Genomic DNA, 21,558 nt, shown 5'->3' on the forward strand with positions numbered 1-21,558 from the left:
GTGCCAGGAGTCTCAAATTTTGCATGGTGGTTCCTTTTAGAACGTAGGTGGTAGAACCCCACACAACCCTCTAACTGCCCCCGCGGCTGGTGGGTATGTGACAGGAGGCAAACGAGCAGACGGATCACCTGATGTACCTATACAAATTAATGTATTTTCCTGACGAAAAAAAAAAACAATGCCAAAAGCTGAGTATGACTTGAGTCAGATTACTGTTTTTACTTCATTTGTGAGTTTATTTTAACATCTACAATCTACACTATAGAGGAAGTTCATACTGTATCATCAGCATTATTATCTTCTAGTTCGATGTGGGTCACGAAATATTCCACGACCTATTTCCAATTTATAATGCTGGCCTATTGAATTTATGATTAATCTATGGTTTGAATTTGAATTATTATTAAGTGGTGGACTAAATGGATCTTTTCGATTTGGATGACCTCAAAATATTGTGTGGATTTGGGTCATAAATTAAGGCAGATTTCTGCACCCAATTATTGAGGATATGTAGTTGCAGTTTACGAGTAATATGCCAAAGTTGGCTTGGTCAGAGTAATGCAATATTTTTTTATCATCAGGGAAAATAAAAAATATTGTCAGATTATAGATACCTACCTGTATCAACGAGCACCACGTCGCTTAACCTCTTCGCGGTAATATTCATACAGTCCTTTTGCAGTCCGAATAAAGAATATCTTACTGACTCTTCCTGTCCATAGTGTCCATACATCAAGCATGTTTTTTAGCAAAATTATTCCATGCTAACAAGAATTCTTTCTTCTATTCCAGTCTTAAAAAGCGACGGGCGCCGTCGCTGCGCATAAAATGCGCTCTCTGCTAGCGTACTACGCTGAAGCCGTAATGTCGGCGGCGGCGCGCGGCGCGGGCTGCACCCTCGGCTGTAGCGGCCGCGGCGACTGCCTCAACGGCACCTGCCTGTGCGAGATCCGCTACGCCGGCGACCAGTGCGCCGCGCCCAACTTCTCGTACCACGCCTGTGAGTATACCCTTGACAGCAAGACCAGCAATAAGGATGTACTCTCGGCTGCAGCGGCCGCGGGGACTGCCTCAACGGCACCTGCCTGTGCGAGATCCGCTACGCCGGCGACCAGTGCGCCGCGCCCAACTTCTCGTACCACGCCTGTGAGTATACCCTTGACAGCAAGACCAGCAATAAGGATGTACTCTCGGCTGCAGCGGCCGCGGGGACTGCCTCAACGGCACCTGCCTGTGCGAGATCCGCTACGCCGGCGACCAGTGCGCCGCGCCCAACTTCTCGTACCACGCCTGTGAGTATACCCTTGACAGCAAGACCAGCAATAAGGATGTACTCTCGGCTGCAGCGGCCGCGGGGACTGCCTCAACGGCACCTGCCTGTGCGAGATCCGCTACGCCGGCGACCAGTGCGCCGCGCCCAACTTCTCCTACCACGCCTGTGAGTATACCCTTGACAGCAAGACACAAGCAATAAGGATGTACTCTCGGCTGCTGCGGCCGGCGACTGCCTCAACGGCACCTGCCTGTGCGAGATCCGCTACGCCGGCGACCAGTGCGCCGCGCCCAACTTCTCCTACCACGCCTGTGAGTTAACCTTGACAGCAAGACACAAGCAATAAGGATGTACTCTCGGCTGCAGCGGCCGCGGCGACTGCCTCAACGGCACCTGCCTGTGCGAGATCCGCTACGCCGCACGGTGGATCGAGCCCATACAAGGTGTTGGACATGGTGCTTTAAATGCAACTACTTAAAACAAGATTGATTTGCATATAAATTGAAAGATGAGACTTCATTCTATCAAATATCACTAATATCAAGTCATGATCTACTATCATAGTTATGTGGTGCGACCGTAAAGTGAACAAAGTCAAAATCATGGATTTTCTGACTTCTGTTTGTATTGTCAATTTATCCAATTTCGTTCACTGGTTTTATGTTATTACTTATTAATGTATTATCTTATACCTTTATCTTAATCTGTGTGTTAAAATGAGTGCCTAAAAAACTTCTAGCTTGGCTATTTTGACGTATTTTTAAAAGGTATTTTTTTTAATGAAAACTGCGTGTTTTAGTTGACATCTTGGGCGATCTTTAACAAACCATGAATGAGAGATGATAGATGACAACGTGGGCGATATTATTACTCAGTTTTTAGACCCTTATTCATCCCTATTTTCGAGAAAATCACAAAAAACTAAATAAAAGCGCCTCATTTTTCCGCATAGCAAAATTAACTTAGGTAAAATTCGTTACACTAAAATAATGTCAGGTAAACCAAAGATGTTTATTTTGGTTTATGAGTGGTTTATCGTGTGCAATTCAGTAAAAATACTCATTAAAATGAAAAACCTCAAGTCAAATAGAGATTTGTATGCATTATTAAAAACCACGATGAAAGATCGCGCTAGTTCTTTAGCTAGGATACTAGAGCTGTTTTCGCATACACTCTCTTCAGATAAACAGAGGTAAGTACTAACGTAGTTAATACTTTATGAACATAAAGAAATACTATAAAACAGATATAGTAAAAAAATCATATTGTCATCATCTCAAAAGATTGTCGTTGAATTTAGTACATACCATACATACATTTTGTATGTATTTTTTTCTTCATTTATGATTGTGTTAGGTAGGTACTGAGTTACACATTTTATTTATCAGATAACTATAAAAAAAAAACAATAATTTCATTGACATTGTTTGTCGCAAGAAGAAGTAGTGTCATTATAATGAGCACCAGTTTTTAGCTACAAACGTAGATTGGCTTAGGCAATCTGTTGATTGGAGTCAGTTTTGTAGTCCGCTAAGTCCCTATAAATTTGCATTAGTATGTATCTAACAGCTAACAGAATATAAAATCAAGCTCGACAAAATCGAACAAAGTGATTGTGTGCAATGAAAAATCAGGCGTTTGCAAAAACATTTCTTTCATAAGTTTAACACTTAATGAGAATAACTTTAGAGTATTGTTAGATTATGTATCTAACAGTTAACAGAATATGAAAACAAGCTCGACAAAATCGAACAAAGTGATTGTGTGCAATGAAAAATCAGGCGTTTACAAAAATATTTCTTTAATAATTTTAACACTTAATGAGAATAAATTTAGAGTATTGTTAGACTATGTTACTCTTTAAATATGGAAACAGACCAAAATGAGTGAGTATTTGCTTTTAATTGAACAATAAATACAAGTTTTTCATCACTATATTTTAAGATTTTTTTTCACTTATATTAATTGCCATCTAATAAGTAAAATCTATCACATTAGAAAGATAAACTTGTCAACCTTACACTGTAAAAATTTGAAGTTACTACGTTGACGCAATCTCATTTTATTTTAAAAACACTGAGTAAGGAAGCGATGTCCAACGCTTTGTATGGGCTCGATCCAGTGTGCGCCGGCGACCAGTGCGCCGCGCCCAACTTCTCGTACCACGCCTGTGAGTATACCCTTGACAGCAAGACACAAGCAATAACGATGTACCCTCGGCTGCAGCGGCCGCGGGGACTGCCTCAACGGCACCTGCCTGTGCGAGATCCGCTACGCCGGCGACCAGTGCGCCGCGCCCAACTTCTCCTACCACGCCTGTGAGTATACCCTTGACAGCAAGACACAAGCAATAAGGATGTACTCTCGGCTGCTGCGGCCGGCGACTGCCTCAACGGCACCTGCCTGTGTGAGATCCGCTACGCCGGCGACCAGTGCGCCGCACCCAACTTCTCGTACTACGCTTGTGAGTATAGCTCAGTTCACAGACCTCATGAGTATAGACAGCAAGACACAAGCAATAAGGATGTACCCTCGGCTGCAGCGGCCGCGGGGACTGCCTCAACGGCACCTGCCTGTGCTAGATCCGCTACACCGGCGACCAGTGCGCCGCGCCCAACTTCTTGTACCACGCCTGTGGGGTATACTCCCCCTGACAGCTATTAAGACCCAAGCCATGGGGCTGTTACCCATGTCAAGAGTAACAAGCACACATAGCCATAAGACTCAGAAACGAACAGCGAGGGGACATACCTATCTGTGCAAGCTCCATGCCATATCTAAAATCATTATTTTCCACCTCCTTCACCTACTCTACTCGTTCGGAATCTTGAAACTTCAACAAACCCAAGTAAATTAGATGGCGTAGTGCTCCTGCATTGGAGACCAAATGACCTGATGACGATAATAATGACATCAATGTCTGCTTCCAGGCATCGGCGGTATTTTCCTGGTGGTGGCGTTCATCTGCGCAGTCCAGCTGACAATTTGCGTGGTCGCCGAATACCGGCGACTGAAGGCGCCCACGTTCCTGCGAGCGTGCAAGGTCACCACGCAGAAGATGCTGTACTTCGTCGCGTTCCTGGCCTCGCTCATCCGAGGGGCTTACTTCGTGTCCCCGGTGAGTGTTCCGAGACAGCTGCCGGTCGGTGTCTCCAGTACCGGCGGCTGAAGCGCCCACGTTCCTGCGAACAAGGTCACCACGCAGAAGATGCTGTACTTCGTCGCGTTCCTCGCCTCGCTCATCCGAGGGGCTTACTTCGTGTCCCCGGTGAGTGTTCCGAGACAGCTGACGACCTGGTGTCTCCAGTACCGGCGGCTGAAGGTGCAAGGTCACCACGCAGAAGATGCTGTACTTCGTCGCGTTCCTCGCCTCGCTCATCCGAGGGGCTTACTTCGTGTCCCCGGTGAGTGTTCCGAGACAGTTGGCCTGGTGTCTCCAGTACCGGCGGCTGAAGGCGCCCACGTTCCTGCGAACAAGGTCACCACGCAGAAGATGCTGTACTTCGTCGCGTTCCTCGCCTCGCTCATCCGAGGGGCTTACTTCGTGTCCCCGGTGAGTGTTCCGAGACAGCTGACGACCTGGTGTCTCCAGTACCGGCAGCTGAAGGTGCAAGGTCACCACGCAGAAGATGCTGTACTTCGTCGTGTTTCTGGTCTCGCTCATCCGAGGGGCTTACTTCGTGTCCCCGGTGAGTGTTCCGAAACAGCTGGCCTGGTGTCTCCAGTACCGGCGGCTGAAGGCGCCCACGTTCCTGCAAGGTCACCACGCAGAAGATGCTGTACTTCGTCGTGTTTCTGGTCTCGCTCATCCGAGGGGCTTACTTCGTGTCCCCGGTGAGTGTTCCGAGACAGCTAACGGTCGGTGTCTCCAGTACCGGCGGCTGAAGGTGCAAGGTCACCACGCAGAAGATGCTGTACTTCGTCGCGTTCCTGGCCTCGCTCGTCCGAGGGGCTTACTTCGTGTCCCCGGTGAGTGTTCCGAGACAGCTAACGGTCGGTGTCTCCAGTACCGGCGGCTGAAGGTGCAAGGTCACCACGCAGAAGATGCTGTACTTCGTCGCGTTCCTGGCTTCGCTCATCCGAGGGGCTTACTTCGTGTCCCCGGTGAGTGTTCCGAGACAGCTGACGGCCGGTGTCTCCAGTGCCGGCGGCTGAAGGCGCCCAAGTTCCTGCGAACAAGGTCACCACGCAGAAGATGCTGTACTTCGTCGCGTTTCTCGCCTCGCTCATCCGAGGGGCTTACTTCGTGTCCCCGGTGAGTGTTCCGAGACAGCTGACGGTCGGTGTCTCCAGTACCGGCAGCTGAAGGTGCAAGGTCACCACGCAGAAGATGCTGTACTTCGTCGCGTTCCTCGCCTCGCTCATCCGAGGGGCTTACTTCGTGTCCCCGGTGAGTGTTCCGAGACAGCTGACGGCCGGTGTCTCTAGTACCGGCAGCTGAAGGTGCAAGGTCACCACGCAGAAGATGCTGTACTTCGTCGCGTTCCTGGCTTCGCTCATCCGAGGGGCTTACTTCGTGTCCCCGGTGAGTGTTCCGAGACAGCTGACGGCCGGTGTCTCCAGTGCCGGCGGCTGAAGGCGCCCAAGTTCCTGCGAACAAGGTCACCACGCAGAAGATGCTGTACTTCGTCGCGTTCCTCGCCTCGCTCATCCGAGGGGCTTACTTCGTGTCCCCGGTGAGTGTTCCGAGACAGCTGACGGCCGGTGTCTCTAGTACCGGCAGCTGAAGGTGCAAGGTCACCACGCAGAAGATGCTGTACTTCGTCGCGTTCCTGGCTTCGCTCATCCGAGGGGCTTACTTCGTGTCCCCGGTGAGTGTTCCGAGACAGCTGACGGCCGGTGTCTCCAGTGCCGGCGGCTGAAGGCGCCCAAGTTCCTGCGAACAAGGTCACCACGCAGAAGATGCTGTACTTCGTCGCGTTTCTCGCCTCGCTCATCCGAGGGGCTTACTTCGTGTCCCCGGTGAGTGTTCCGAGACAGCTGACGGTCGGTGTCTCCAGTACCGGCAGCTGAAGGTGCAAGGTCACCACGCAGAAGATGCTGTACTTCGTCGCGTTCCTCGCCTCGCTCATCCGAGGGGCTTACTTCGTGTCCCCGGTGAGTGTTCCGAGACAGCTGACGGCCGGTGTCTCTAGTACCGGCAGCTGAAGGTGCAAGGTCACCACGCAGAAGATGCTGTACTTCGTCGTGTTCCTGGCCTCGCTCATCCGAGGGGCTTACTTCGTGTCTCCGGTGAGTGTTCCGAGACAGCTGACGGCCGGTGTATCCAGTACCGGCGGCTGAAGGCGCCCACGGTTTGCGAGCGTGCAAGGTCACCACGCAGAACATGCTGTACTTCGTCGTGAAGTCGTGTCGTAAAGAATGCAAGGCGCACGGGACTATTCCCACCTCTCGTTCCCACCGCTGCAACTCCTGTGTAGCCAGGCTTGCCGCCAATAAAAACTAAACCAGTGGAGGTCAAGTTTGCAAGGGGCAGTAAGAATGCCTCTTCCATATGCCATTAAGATTGATTCCAAAAGCTGTGCTGTGTTCCAGCAGTAGAATAGAACCACCCCATCTTCCTGTGGATATCGTAGCTAAGGGGGAAATATGCGAACATCAGGCCTGCGTAAGTATGGACGTCCTGTTGCTGAAATGATGATGATGATGATGCCTGCTTAATCCATATGGTCAGAGTACCGAGCGCCGCGAGCGTAGGCCAAATCCATTGATCTAAGAGCTTGTCTAAGAGCTTGAAATGCAGAGCCGGATTAACCCATAAGCGAATTAAGCAATTGCTCAGGTCAGCACAAAAAAATGGTTAGATCTACTTTGTAAAACGAGCATGTGATTATGTAGGTATTCTAGCAAATAAATTATTGAATTTGAATTTAAACTACACTCGACGTCAAATAAATCGCACCTCCCGCGACAAGCATTTTCAAACGTATGCATCCCCACTTCCCACCAATATTGGTACCATTTAAAAGCCTAGTTCTAACCTTCATTTCATTAAAGGAAAGGTTTTTACCCCAAAAATGTGTCTTTAGAAGGATCCAGAGTCACTTCTTCAAAAAATAGGTAGTTACGCTAGAGCCAACTTTTATGGCTATAAAACTGTTAAGTTGGGTTTAATTGCTATCCATCTGTTAAAGAGGACACGTGAAATCATTATTTAGTTTTATAACCATAAAAATTGGTCTAATTGATCCCATAGGTGGGCCCAAAGTGAGGTATTTTTTCAAGTCACATTTATGGTATATGTTAATCATTTATTAAGAAATTAAATGTGATTTTCTTTAAGGATATTTATTGGGCTTTCAAATAACACCAATATTGTTGGGGTACCATGATTGTGTCAGAAGAAAATCGTTAAAGTTCGCGTCGCGGAAGGTGCGGTTTATTTGATGTTGAGTATATTTTCCGCGAATTCAAGACCCGTAAAAGTCAACTCGCATTTCAATGTGCACTAATACAGACTCCATAGAACGATATTGAAGTAGATATAATGTTTCATCATCATCATCAGGTAATTTAGTCTCCACTGCAGGAGCACGGCACTCTCTAACTTACCAGAGGCAAATGGAGGATTTGGCTTACACTCCCCACGCTGGCCAGACGGGTTGGGGAGGATACAGGATAGGAGATAGAATGTTTACCTTGTTCTAAAGCACATATTGACTGTAGTATTATGTTTCCAGTCGGCGTTCCAGGAGGGATGGGCGACGAGCCTGCTCTCGGCGTACTACCCGCTGCTAATGTCCGGCTCCTCGCTCATCGTGTGCTTCTGGGCAGAGGTATGTACATAGTATAATTATAATAATAATAAATACTCTTTATTGCACACCACATAAAATGAACAGAAAGAAAAGGAACACATAAGGAACAATTAGGCGGTCTTATCGTTATGAAGCGATCTCTTCCAGACAACCTATAGAGAGGACAGTAATTATATTATACAGGGTGACAGGTAAAGCGATACATTCCTTGAAAGGGGTTAAAGTAGAGCTTATTTGCAGTCATTTAAGTCATATGACACCATGTCCGAAACTTGTTCATTTCCAAGTTATTCAAGATTTAAGTATTTTTTTAAAAATCTCCAGTTTTTATGTTAAAATGTACCCTTGTAATGAAGAATACGGAATAATGTTAACTTTTTTGTTGTATTCGTATAGCTAAATAATAAGATTGACATTTTAAATTAAAATTTGCAAGAAAGAATCGTCATTACTCAAGTAAAAGCTAAAAAACCATGTATTATTTTGCAAAAAAAATATGTTTTAGGTAATTAAACGAAGAATTTCCAAGAAAAAATGTATGGAATGTTGTGTACAAATTACAGAATTTAGTTCCTTGATTTATTAGCTATTCAAAAAGGTACAAGTGTTTAACAAACACTACATAATTATTTTTTTATTTGAATTTAAACGTCTAGTAAGATACTTTCATAAAAAAATAAATAAATAAAAAAGTCACACTAACAACTGTTCTTGGGTCTCAATAAATGAAAAACTTAGTATTTTAATAATAATTGTATCACCTAATTTTATACACACATTATTTTAAGTTCTGCTCAAACTGTGAGCCCCGTCTTTTAATACAAGCTCGTAGTCTGTTTCTCACTTTTGTTTTTGTGACTCTTGTTGTCAAACTGCTGAATATCTTGAGCTGCCCTCTGAATGCGCTCACGAAGCTCTTGCTCGTTGTTTACGGGGGTTACATACAAGAGATACTTCATGTGACCCCATAAATAAAAATCGCAAGGGGTCAGATCCGGACTTCTGGCTGGCCAAGGAATGGGTCCACCGCACCCAATCCAACGAAGTGGATATTGTTGATCCATCCATTGGCGTACACTGAGCCGAAAGTGTGCTGTGTGTGTGAAAGCTTCGTGAGCGCATTCAGAGGGCAGCTCAAGATATTCAGCAAAGTTTGACAAGAAGAGTCACAAAAACAGAAGTGAGAAACAGACTACGAGCTTGTATTAGAAGACGGGGCTCACAGTTTGAGCAGGACTTAAAATAATGTACCTAGATAAAATTAGGTGATACAATTATTATTAAAATACTAAGTTTTTCATTTATTGAGACCCAAGAACAGTTGTTAGTGTGACTTTTTTATTTATTTATTTATTTATGAAAGTATCTTACTAGACGTTTAAATTCAAATAAAAAAATAATTATGTAGTGTTTGTTAAACACCTGTACCTTTTTGAATAGCTAATGAATCAAGGAACTAAATTCTGTAATTTGTACACAACATTCCATACATTTTTTCTTGGAAATTCTTCGTTTAATTACATAAAACATATTTTTTTTGCAAAATAATACATGGTTTTTTAGCTTTTACTTGAGTAATGACGATTCTTTCTTGCAAATTTTAATTTAAAATGTCAATCTTATTATTTAGCTATACGAATACAACAAAAAAGTTAACATTATTCCGTATTCTTCATTACAAGGGTACATTTTAACATAAAAACTGGAGATGTTTTAAAAAATAATTAAATCTTGAATAACTTGGAAATGAACAAGTTTCGGACATGGTGTCATATGACTTAAATGACTGCAAATAAGCTCTACTTTAACCCCTTTCAAAGAATGTATCGCTTTACCTGTCACCCTGTATATCTATAGAAAGAAACATTGATTTGATTTTGATTTGATTTAGAAAGAAACATTTTTATAGAAAAAATCCGAGCGAAATATAAAATAATAGTGTTTAACGCCATCTATCGCTGGTATCGCGACAACATGCCGAACCTAATGAGTGTGCGTGCGCATACAAAGCATATTATTTTAAGATACATGTGTTGATAAGGTGGAACTGTAGATGGCGCTATTAGTCTCATTTCTTGTTTCCTGCGTGAAAATCTTATTTACACCAACTTTCGGTAAAAACTTAATTTACGTTAATTTAAAAGAATTTATAGACAAGTAAACGTTTTCAATTTTACGGTATTCATCTCACAATCATAAGCAAATATCCTACTCAACATCAAATAAATCGCACCTTCCGCGACGCGAACTTTAAAGATTTTCTTCTGACACAATCATGGTACCCCAACAATATTGGTATTATTTGAAAGCCCAATAAATATCCTTAAAGAAAAATACATTCAATTTCTTAATAAATGATTAACATATACCATAAATGTGACTTGAAAAAAGACCTCACTTTGGGCTCACCTCTGGGATCAATTAGACCAATTTTTAAGGTAATGAAACCAAATAATGATCTCACGTGTCCTCTTTAACCGATGGATAGCGATTACTCCCAACTTAACAGTTTTATAGCCATAAAAGTTGCACAAGTGTAACTACCTATTTTTTGAAGAAGTGACTCTGGATCCTTCTAAAGACACATTTTTGGGGTAAAAACCTTTCCTATAATGAAATCAAGTTTAGAACTAGGCTTTTAAGTAGTGCCAATATTGGTGGGAAGTGGGGATGCATACGTTTAAAAGTGCTTGTCGCGGGAGGTGCGATTTATTTGACGACGAGTGTATTATGAGGCAGGCTTATGTGAATTATGTGTTGAATTTTCGTTTACTTACTCAACTGGATTGATATGTCATGCAGCGAAATTAATCAGAATTGAAAAAAAGTTTTCAATATCTTATTTAATAATAGTTTGGCCAGGTTTTTTTTGCCAGCCTATTTGCGATAATATTATTATGTTGTTTAACTTACTAAGGTTGGGTTGCACCATCTTACTTTAACTTTGACAAACGTCAAAAATCTGTCAAACTCAAATCTGTCATACAAAATACACCGGTTTTTGTTATAGTTACGGTTAAAGTTAGGTGGTGTAACCGATGGTGCATGCAGGTCGCTTCTAATTAGGTGTTTAGAAAATAGAAAATGCTTACTTCAAGCAGTTAAATTCGAAATTATACAGTGACAGTTAAACAATCATGTTCAAGATCCTAATTTAATTCAAACAATATCAATGCATAAAATCAACTTCGAAAAACGCAATATCTTGAGAATACAGCAACTTTAAAAGCGCTTTTTAAAAGCCTATTTGCAGAAAATAAATGAGTTTTTCTAACGAAACAAATACGTAAGTACGAGAAGTCATTTCCCTTATCTCTCTAAATCTGTTTTTTGTATAGACGACAGCACATCACACATTTTTATTCCAATATCGCACGTATTCCAACTGCATACGGTACCATAATACTTTCTGCTATCTGTACCGCTTGTCACGCGTCCCTCCACGTTCCAAACATCATTACAAAGTAATTCCTCAATTCCTGGACACGAGACGTACAACTTAATCGCATAATTTTGCACAATTAAACGAATTATCGCACGGAAAACATACTATGTTGATAGCTTAATAGTTTTCATCTCCGACATATGAGATATGTCATGAGAATACTAAGTTGACTATGTTGTTTGTGAAAATTGTCTTTGCTGAAATAGCATCCTGTATTTTTATAACAACGAAGGAGAAACTCTTGGCCTGCGTCTTCTTACCCCATGAAAAGTGATGATCAGGTCGATATTGGAAAAAAGCGTCACCAGGAATCCTCAGCCAGGGAGGAACTGGCTACCTTATATTCCTGAAACTCGGCCTGCATCTAAAGGTTTTTAGCTGATGGAAATTAGTGAATAAGGCTGGAGGTGGAAAAATCCAGGAATCCTCAATCACAGAGCAAATGCTTATCTTATCTAACTTCCAATTACCGAAACACAATACAGACTTAAGTAACGTCGCATGGCATGACAACACAAGACAGCCAGGTGGACATAGACTTTTTAGAATGTTGTATTTGTATACCACCAGGTAGAGCTTGTTGGAAGAGCAGTTTTTTTTAAAACATATTTAACAACTAAAAAGCCAGTTCATCATCATCATTTCAGCCCTAGGACGTCCACTGCTGAACATAGGCCTCCCCCAATGACTTCCACATCGCACGGTTGGTAGCGGCCTGCATCCATCCAAAAGACAGTTAGACATTGGGACATTTACATTTGGATAGCTTTAAAAACCACGTTGAAAATTGTACTGTAAAACAAGGAATCTTGTATGGTTAAATTAAACGTTCTAACTGTTCTAAGCTCTTCGTTTTAACTGCTCTGAGTCTTGCGTATTTTTAATTTGTAACCTAGAACCATTTTTGTTTTTTTTTTTGCCGAAAATTAAATAATGAAAAAGCCATCGCTGCATTAGTCATTCGGGGAAATACTTTAGCGAGGTGCGAATTCATGGTACAGCTTTGGTTGGATGTTCCAAGTACTATTTGTTTTAAACCATAGACCAAATATTTGCTATCAAATAGGTAGAGCATCTCTGGAATCTGACTCCATTATGACGTAATGATATACTTATGACGTCATGATATCATTATGAAGTCTTCATAGTCCTCTGGTTAGTTCTTCTGATGAAGTCTGTCCATCTAAAGGTACTAGGTTCGATTCTCAAGTATAGAAGTCTCATATAGTGATATTTCAAGCGTTCTTGAGTTTGATTTTGCTTGCTAATGTGTTTTCTTTCTTTCTTCCCTTAGGCCCGATTTGACCAAACTTTTATCCGAGAATAACTCCTGGTATAACTGGCACATTGACAGTTTCAATATGGAAAATATGTCAAAACTGACTATTTATTCTGAGATTAATATTTACTATTTTTTGGTCGAATACCCTTCGTTCGTTCGTTCGTTTCAGCCGAAAGACGTCTACTGTTGGACAAAGGCCTCCCCCAAGGATACCCTTACTCGAATAGAATATTTTTTTTTTATTTGACAGAAAGGTACTCAAGCATGAATCACATACCGAGAGAAATAAACAAACTGCATGTTATGTGCCCCACTGTCAAAAGGGTAATCGATACTACCGGAGTTATGTCTACTTCTAATACTTACTATACTACTAGAATATTGAATGAACATTATGTACTTCAAGAACCTAGTCGTAAATGTAGATTATTCGGAAATTCAGTTGTTTATCGTCGATACAGCGGCCTCGGATCGTGAGGCCAAGTGTGCGAAATGCGAATAGAAAATAGAGAATTTGCATTTGCCGTACTTTATTGACGCACTGAGAAACGGATTGTTTTATTGCATTTTTATTAGATTTTATTTTGTTTTTTTTGTTACTCCCGGGTAGGGTTGCCAGGCGTCCGGCTTTAGCCGGACATGTTTGGCTTTTTAGGGGCTTGTCCGGCCAAATATTGTCTTGTCCGGCCTGTCCGGCTTTTATGTGGCTGCCGCGCCAGTCGAAACTCGAGCCACAGAATAATGTTATGTTCATTCAAAGATGATAGTACCCACTCATGAGCAGCACAGAGTCCGGCTTTTGTGTTTTTAGACCTGGCAACCCTACCCGGGGTTATTATGTAGTATTGAAAGAAGTTGAAAAGTGCTATCGGAAAGGTAACGAACATCCACAAAAATAAAAGTAACAGGTTTTGGGCTTCTATATTTCCATACAAATCTATAAAATGTAGGATTCCTATCCTAAGACAGCATAGAATGCTGTCTTTCCCGAACACTTATAATGCGGGCCTTTTCAAGGCTAGAGTGAATAAGCACTTAGGCCCAGAACAGACGGTGAAACGCAACTGCAACGAAACTGCAACTGCTAGTTACTTTTGAGTTGCATCTAAGTTTCTGCCATAGCGTCCGTTGAGAGACCACACATGACGCGACCAGTTTGAAACTTTCAGTTTCAGTTTCATTCATCAGAATCATCAGAAAGTTGCAGTTGCGTTTTACCGTCTGTTCTGGGCCTTACAGGGCAGGTATGTTTTCTATTTTTACTATCCTAGACTGCATTCGCTAAACGTCAGGTGCGATTGCGGTCAAATACCTGCCTTGTTCTGCATAAAAAAAACATTGAAGTTACCAAAACAATGATACGGAACGGCGGCGTGGGTGGATTATTATTCTAAAAATAGTTATTATCAAAAAGTAAACAGGACAAAATGGACCGCGAAGATATGGTTCACTTATGTGTTTGTAGACACGAATATACAAAATGTAACAATTAAAGGTTTTTATAACAATCTACAACAAAAAATCAAGTTGTTAGTCCTATTCATAGCTAAATTAGCACTTTTGTCCGCGTTAATTATTATTTCCTTGTTAAAGAAAGACGCGCGTTTCCTCTTCCAAAACACTTGACTGAAACGTAAAAGCTTTTAAAGTTTTTATATTGTCAACATTTTATTGATTTGATATTACCATAGCTAAGATAATTTTCGGGATTAGCACCCTTTCATGTCTCTCCAACTCTCAATCTACATCTCCATACCTTTTTTACAAGCTTTATATTGACTTCACTTGTTAGTATGTGTGGGACAAATCTTGCAACTGAATTTAAGACCAGTTCTCCTCAACCGATTGAGCTGAAATTTGGTATACTTATGTAAGTACGATGACAATGCAATATTATGGTACCATTCAGCTGGTCTGATGATGGAGTCGGGAGGTGGCCATAGGAACTCCTAAACAAAACGGCGGATACTCATCGAGTTTGGGTTCGTTGGATTTGTCTTTTCGAGCACTTTAGTGTTAGATAATGTCCAGGGTCCTGAGATTAAGATATAACTAAAAAGTGTAAAATAAAATTAATAAAAATAAACTTTTTTAAAAACAAGCTTTTATTCTGAATCTCGAAAGCTTGTAGCGCAAACAGAGAAAAAGAGGAATAAATTCCATGCGCGATACAAACTTTCGAAATTCAGAATAAAAGCTTGTTTTTAAAAAAGTTTATTTTTATTATAATTTTTTTTAATCGATTTAGTGGAATAAGCGTGAACATTTTACAGACAGACGTTTCCATTGACTATATTATGGTTGAATAAAACGCGTTTCGCAACGCGTAGTACGCCCTTTATGGCCAAGGGCCCTGTCCTTCGGCGAATAAGTAGCTAAATGTTGAATGCCCTTCTAAAGCCAAATACTGCGTAGGTGCGTAGGCGCAGTCCACACGCTCTATCCGCGTCTTAGAAATTTGCCAATCTTGTGAATAAAATTATGATTTAAATATTACGAAATGGACTGCTATGACACATCATTACATATTATTTACTTTTGTGATAATAATAGGGTTTATATATTTTTTTAAATATTTTTTATTTACGAACTATTCTGACCACAAGATATGCTTGCTATTTTCGTGCATTTTGGTATATTTATTCTAAATAGTATTCTTATGCTTATCGAATCCAAAATAAAGCTTTTTTTCGTCCTTTGGTCCCATCAAGAAAGTGTAAAATACATAATTCTTTAACATAATTTTACGAATTCTTTGACACTCTATGAAGTTTACAATATTTTTTGATTAAAATGCATTTTAGGTATTAACACGTTATTTACTATTTGTCTGTCAAAATAACCTTGTCCTATAATTTTTCACCAGTTAATTTAATTACTTTGATGATCTAATTATTTATCAACATTATCCTTCGCATTATGTTTGGGTTCTGCTCACGCGCCATTCATTCCACAGTTGCGACATCGCGCGGCGCGTGTGCTTGCGCGCCTTAACATTGCGCGCGAAATCCGAAATTCGAATTTGGAATACAAACTTTTTTATTTTCTTTTTTGGTGATAAAAAGTTTAGTTTCGAATTGTGTTTGTGTATTTATTGATTTTGAAAGAAGGTATTTATTATTTTTGATTATTTTCTTGTACGGGTTTGTTAATTTAAAAAGATAGTTAATATGGTTTGCGGATTTAAAAAAATTAAATCATGCTCACATATTACCTTAAACTTAATTTAAACTTTTGATAGGTCTAATTTTAATATTTTGACCAATCACAAAGTAGAGTTATGACTGAGTTAAATCGAATTTTGATCGTTGTTTTGTTATACCGGCTTTAAACTGGTATTGTGACTGCTGGATTGTTTATTTTTTGCAAGCCTTTTGTTTTCTTGGAAGGTTCAATTCCAGTTCTGCTTCAAATACAACCTGTGTGGTAGATCTATGTATGCATATTTGAGAATGATGAGCAAGTTTCATTGGGACGTGTATAAGATCCCTGAAAAGGCCTAATACTAATAATACTTTGAAATTAATATTTTTTTAAACTGCATTTTTAGTAACTATACTGTACTTTAGGTTGTCTTAAAGAGATCGCTCTATAGCGATAAGACCGGCAAAATTGTGCCAAATCTTTTGTATATTTTTTCTTTTTCTTGTCTTGTGGTGTAGTGTGTTCTACCTATCCATAATGAAATGACACCTGCATTTTTACATTATTAAAAAAAATAGTTAAAATTAAAAAGCCGTTAAAGCTTGCAATTAAAGACAGGATGTCGTTTCAGCGGTAAATAATTTTAATGAGTGCGTTTTCAGTTTCCTTAATTTAAAATCGCAACAGTGGGCGTCTTTGGAGTTGCGAAGAATGTGCATGCGCATTCCATTTAGATACATTTTGTCTATGTTATGCCAGTTGGATTCAGACGGTTATTTGACAGCTAACAATAGTGTAACTGGGAATAGTATCACTATTGTCTAAGGATGTTGCAATAAGAAATAATTTTCAAACTCTATTACCTACCAACCACCAACCAAAGCCATTGTGGAAATCATTGGGGGAGACCTATGTTCAGCAGTGGACGTCCTATGGCCGAAATTATGATGATGATGACTACCTAACAGTTTTTAAATACCCCAAGAATGGCTCAACTTACAATCACTACTTAATGTATTGTTGTAGTTGTAACCTACTTACTTCCTGAGGTTGTCTGTAACAAACATACAAACAAACATTTTAATTACAATTTTATGTTGCTCCATTTTGCGGAACAACATCTCTGACATCAATTAGTATAATTTACCAAATAACAGATTTTATGTCATTTGTCATCACAAAACAACACTTGTCAATAAAGTTGTGTCAACTCTCGTCGATTACGAAATTAGTAGTTCAAGTGACAGCACATCAAACTATACCGACATTTTTGTTGCAAATCCAACCCTATCACAACAGCATAAGGTGCTTCAGTTTGTAGCTTCTCGTGCAGTCGTGCTCAAAGCGGCCGCATCGCAAAATATGCAAAAACACGTGCATGCGCTTATTTTGAAATTGAAGTTTAATCAATTAAATTAGTGTGAATTTAATTGAACACTTATCGTTATTATCATTAGGCGATTTATAAATTAGCCCATTTTAGTTTTCCGTATTAAATAACTAGCTTTTGCCCGCTGCTTTGCTTTTGTAGATTTATAATATTCTTATAATCTGTCTGGCAGAGCGTGGGGAGTATAGGCCCACTCGTCCATTACTTAATAACCTGGATAATCGCTTCATTTACCGAGGCGAAGTAAAGAAGCGATTCTATTGGTTCTTTGCAAACACATCCCTCGCTACGCATCCTCCCACATCTCTGGTGGAAACGCAGCCTAAAACTAAAGTCTAATGCATCAACAAGAACACTGTAAAGTTTCATCAAAATCCGTTTAGTACTTTTTGCTTGAAAAGGTCAAACATCCATCCTTACAAACTATCCATTTTAATTGAATAGGATATGCTCCTGCATATCCTATTGATCTTGTACTATAATTAAACTATCAATTTATAAATTAGCCTATTTACCCTTTTCGTACATAAATATTAAATTAAATTGACTTGTCATGACACCGACCGATAATGACTAAGGCCAGTTCTTGCACTTCTGATAAACTAATTGCTGTTTACTAGTTTCAAAACACTATATTTGCGTGAGATTAATGTCTATTAAAATATTTAGTTTTCTTATAATTTTAGCCTAGTACTTACTTGGAGCAATGTTTATATTAGATTTGAGGACGTATTCATCTAGAACTAGCGCAATAGCATCAGCAAGTGCTTTCTTGCAATTTCGCATACATCTTCCTAAAATAGTCAAACTTCATGGATATATTTCTTGTTCTCATGGGAAAATGGTTCGCAGGTCCTCCTCCGTCTGTTATCCAGTCTCTTGCTTGCCCTTCACATCGCGTCTCTCATCTTTCTTTCTTTTCGCGATTAGATCAAAAACACTGGACTGATTTTCATGCGGTTTTCATCAATAGATAGGTTCATTAAAAGCAAATGTATCCTCCTTGGAGGAAACATAGGATAGTTTTTAACCCGATTTTTAAAGGGTTAGCAAGCGATAGTCTTTCAGTGCCAGATCGTTATACACGCGGGCGAAGTCTCGGGAAAAAGCTAGTGAAATACAAAATGAAAGGTTTCATAAAACGCACCAATGTCTATAAAATGGCTGCGATAACAACATGCCTTATCGGCGCAGTAGGAAAACGGGCAACAGAACGAAGCACTTGGGATTTCCTCCATTTTCATTTATTTCCCGACTTATAACGTTACATAATTGATATTTTCCTTGCTGCTATGAATGTATGTACAATTGACGGCATATTAGACTACTTTTTGTTGCAAATTCGACCCTATAACAATGATATAAGATCCTACATGCGTACCTTGACGTACGGTGGTCTGTACTCATAATTGGTATTGAATCTATCAATACGAATGTGCAAACATAATAGAAGATTAATTATGAATGTCATTCATGATTGATATCATATTTTATTTAAAACTAGCGGCCGCCCGCGTCTTCGTGCGCGTGCACCCCGTTACCACACCCCTTATGGGTTGGGTTTTGCAAAATCCCGTCTTAGTGAGCACCTATGTTCTAAAAGGAACCTCCATGCAAAATTCGAGACTCCTACATTTGTAGTTTCTGAGATTTCGTGATGAGTAAGGCTGGATTGCACCATCTTACTTTAACTTTGACAAACGTCAAAAATCTGTCACTTTGACAAACGTAACTTTGACAAACGTCAAAAAGCACCGGTTATCGTTAAAGTTACGGTCAAAGTTAGGTGGTGCAACTCGCAAGTTACATGCACTTGTGATTGATATCATATGCTATGTTGTTGTAGTTAAAATGAAAACTATTTTTTTGTAATTATTTGTGAAACCACAAGTTATTATCCTGTGGCTTTCCTTATTTATTATTTGCACTTGGCAACATCATTGTCGGCTAAGGCCCGTCATACACGGACAGCTTGAAGCAACTAGTTAGTTAGTTTTGCAGGGCAAGCCTCATGATTGGGCTATTGTGAGCGATTTATGGTCTAACTTCCTACTAGCCTAGCAGCTATAGTCTGGTCTGCGAGCACGTAGAATTAAGCTATTCATCCTTATCGCTCGCGCGTAATTATGTTGCTGTCGCGCTCGCACACTCACTGCGGGCGCCAGTCGCGACAGCAATATAATTACGCGCGAGTGATAAGGATGGGTAGCTTGGGGTCATTGGACAACATTTTACGTGCTCACAGACCGGGCTTTAGTACCGACAGCTTCAAACTACGACTGCATAACAAACTACAGTATTCTACGTACACACATAATCGGAACTGCTCGAGCAGTTGTGACTGCTTCTGGCAGTTGGCAGCTCGATGAATTTTTTTTTGTCGTAACTATGACTGCAACAGTGTATGTTGATCACTGGCTGTGTATGATGGGACTAAGTTTATTAATGAAAATGTGTATTAAACATAGATCCTGGCTACACAGGAGTTGCAGCGGTGGGAACGAGAGGTGAGAATGGTCCCGTTGTACTTGGTGTGTTATTGTTAAATCAAGTAATAACTTTTATTTATGCCCCTATGGGCATTTAAATATCAATAAATATTTACTAGGATACAGATTAGAACTAAAGGATTTAGAACCTCTAAAAAGTGTACATTATGAGTCTGATGATTATGGTAATCAATCCAGATACAGTCAATTTAAGTTATTATTAGTTAGTATTATCATAGGTCAGTAGAGCGCCTATTGTTAGTACCTACCTTTTATTGTTTTTAAATATAGATTCTCCGTTTGAAATAAAATCAACATTAATAAAACCTCGTTTTAATTGTTCTGCTCTATAAAATAATAAATAATACCGGGTCGATTTATTTCAATAATTTATTTGTAATAAATCGCTATTATTATTTTTACATGTCTGTACATTTGTAACTATTCGATCATTGAATATTTTATGCGACGTGTAACAGTCTTAAGCGTTACACAAGCACGCGTTAACACAATCGAATACATCGATCTACGTCGTTTTTGTACACGCCAACTGAACATTATTCGAAGGGCAGGGATCACATCGATGTCCTTTGTCGATGTTTTGTTAAACATATCGGTTCTATGTCAGTGATAGCTACCGACTTGCGTTAATCTATCTTATTTCTACGGTCTCTTGATTTTTTTAATGAATTTCGTCTACGATTTTTTTTTTTATTTCATGCTCTTTATGCACGTATTTTCATTATAGCGGCTGAACAAATTTTCCAGAGCACTGCTAAGACTAGACCAAAATCGATTTATCATTCGTCTATCTTAAACACCCTTTTTCCGATCCGGGTATAACCTGTCAAAGATACATGTTAATTTGTAAAGAATTAATGAAAAAAAAAATCTTCAAAATACATAAGGTTACCAGAATACACAGAAAGTGTAGGCCTAGTTTAATAAAAGGTACGATATAAAGTACTATTTCGGCGCGTACGCAGGATATTTCGCAAGCGAATACTACCGCAGTGTGAATGGCGATGGTGATCGCTTGAGATAACCGATTAGCTGGTCCACCTAATTAGAAGTTAGCAGGTCACTATTTGGGAAAACGAATAGTTAGGTAGAATTTTGTCGCAGTTGGGTGGACGTCCACCCACAAGGTGGACAGATGACCTTATAAAGGTTGTAGCAAGGCGCTGGATGCCGGCCGCTGCTAACCGGCAATTCTGGAAATCATTGGGGGACGCCAATGTTCAGCAGCGGACGTCCCATGGCTGAAACGATGATGATGATGTCGCAATATTTGTATGGTTCTGTTTTCAAATAATCCTTCTATCGGTTGTCTGGTATCCCTTGTTAGGTTCATTCTTAAGTCGGATTCCGGATAGCGTTGAATAAAATATCTAGGGATTATTATGTAAAAAGACCTGTTAAATGTAACGGCAGTTAATTTCACGTCGAGCTGTACTAAAATAGAAGAAACTTGATCTGTGATGGCAAAATGTGGTTATATTTCTAGTTATACTCATACATTTATTAATATTCGATTATCTTTCATAGTTCCTCGTTTCTAGCGTGAATAAAACCAGACTGGAATAAGCTTCAGCTAGAAGATAATTGGAAACTGATGGAAAGTACAAAAAGATCGATTAACCGTTTTATCGATATTGAAATTGCAAATTACAGCATTAATCCAAGCCTATGCCTATATCGATTGAAAATTGCTATTGAACTAAACGGAAATTCCTTTGAGAGTTTTCATTACTTTCCATTGAGTGCGGTGTTATCA

General features: G+C 40.3%; 1 protein-coding gene across 1 annotated transcript in view; it reads left to right on the forward strand.

The window, feature by feature from the left end:
• Nucleotides 1-1,040: 1,040 nt before the first annotated feature.
• LOC135083087 (uncharacterized) overlaps nucleotides 1,041-21,558 on the forward strand; it is a gene marked incomplete at its 5' end in the record, with an annotated part of 71,489 nt that continues 50,971 nt past the window's right edge. The window contains 3 exons of the mRNA XM_063977851.1: nucleotides 1,041-1,146; nucleotides 4,204-4,391; nucleotides 7,954-8,049. Coding sequence (XP_063833921.1) covers nucleotides 1,041-1,146; nucleotides 4,204-4,391; nucleotides 7,954-8,049 — 390 coding nt within the window. The remainder of the gene's footprint in view (nucleotides 1,147-4,203; nucleotides 4,392-7,953; nucleotides 8,050-21,558) is intronic.

The sequence above is a fragment of the Ostrinia nubilalis genome, chromosome 22 (genome assembly GCF_963855985.1).
Source record: "Ostrinia nubilalis chromosome 22, ilOstNubi1.1, whole genome shotgun sequence".
In the NCBI taxonomy this organism is placed as follows: Eukaryota; Metazoa; Arthropoda; class Insecta; order Lepidoptera; family Crambidae; genus Ostrinia; species Ostrinia nubilalis.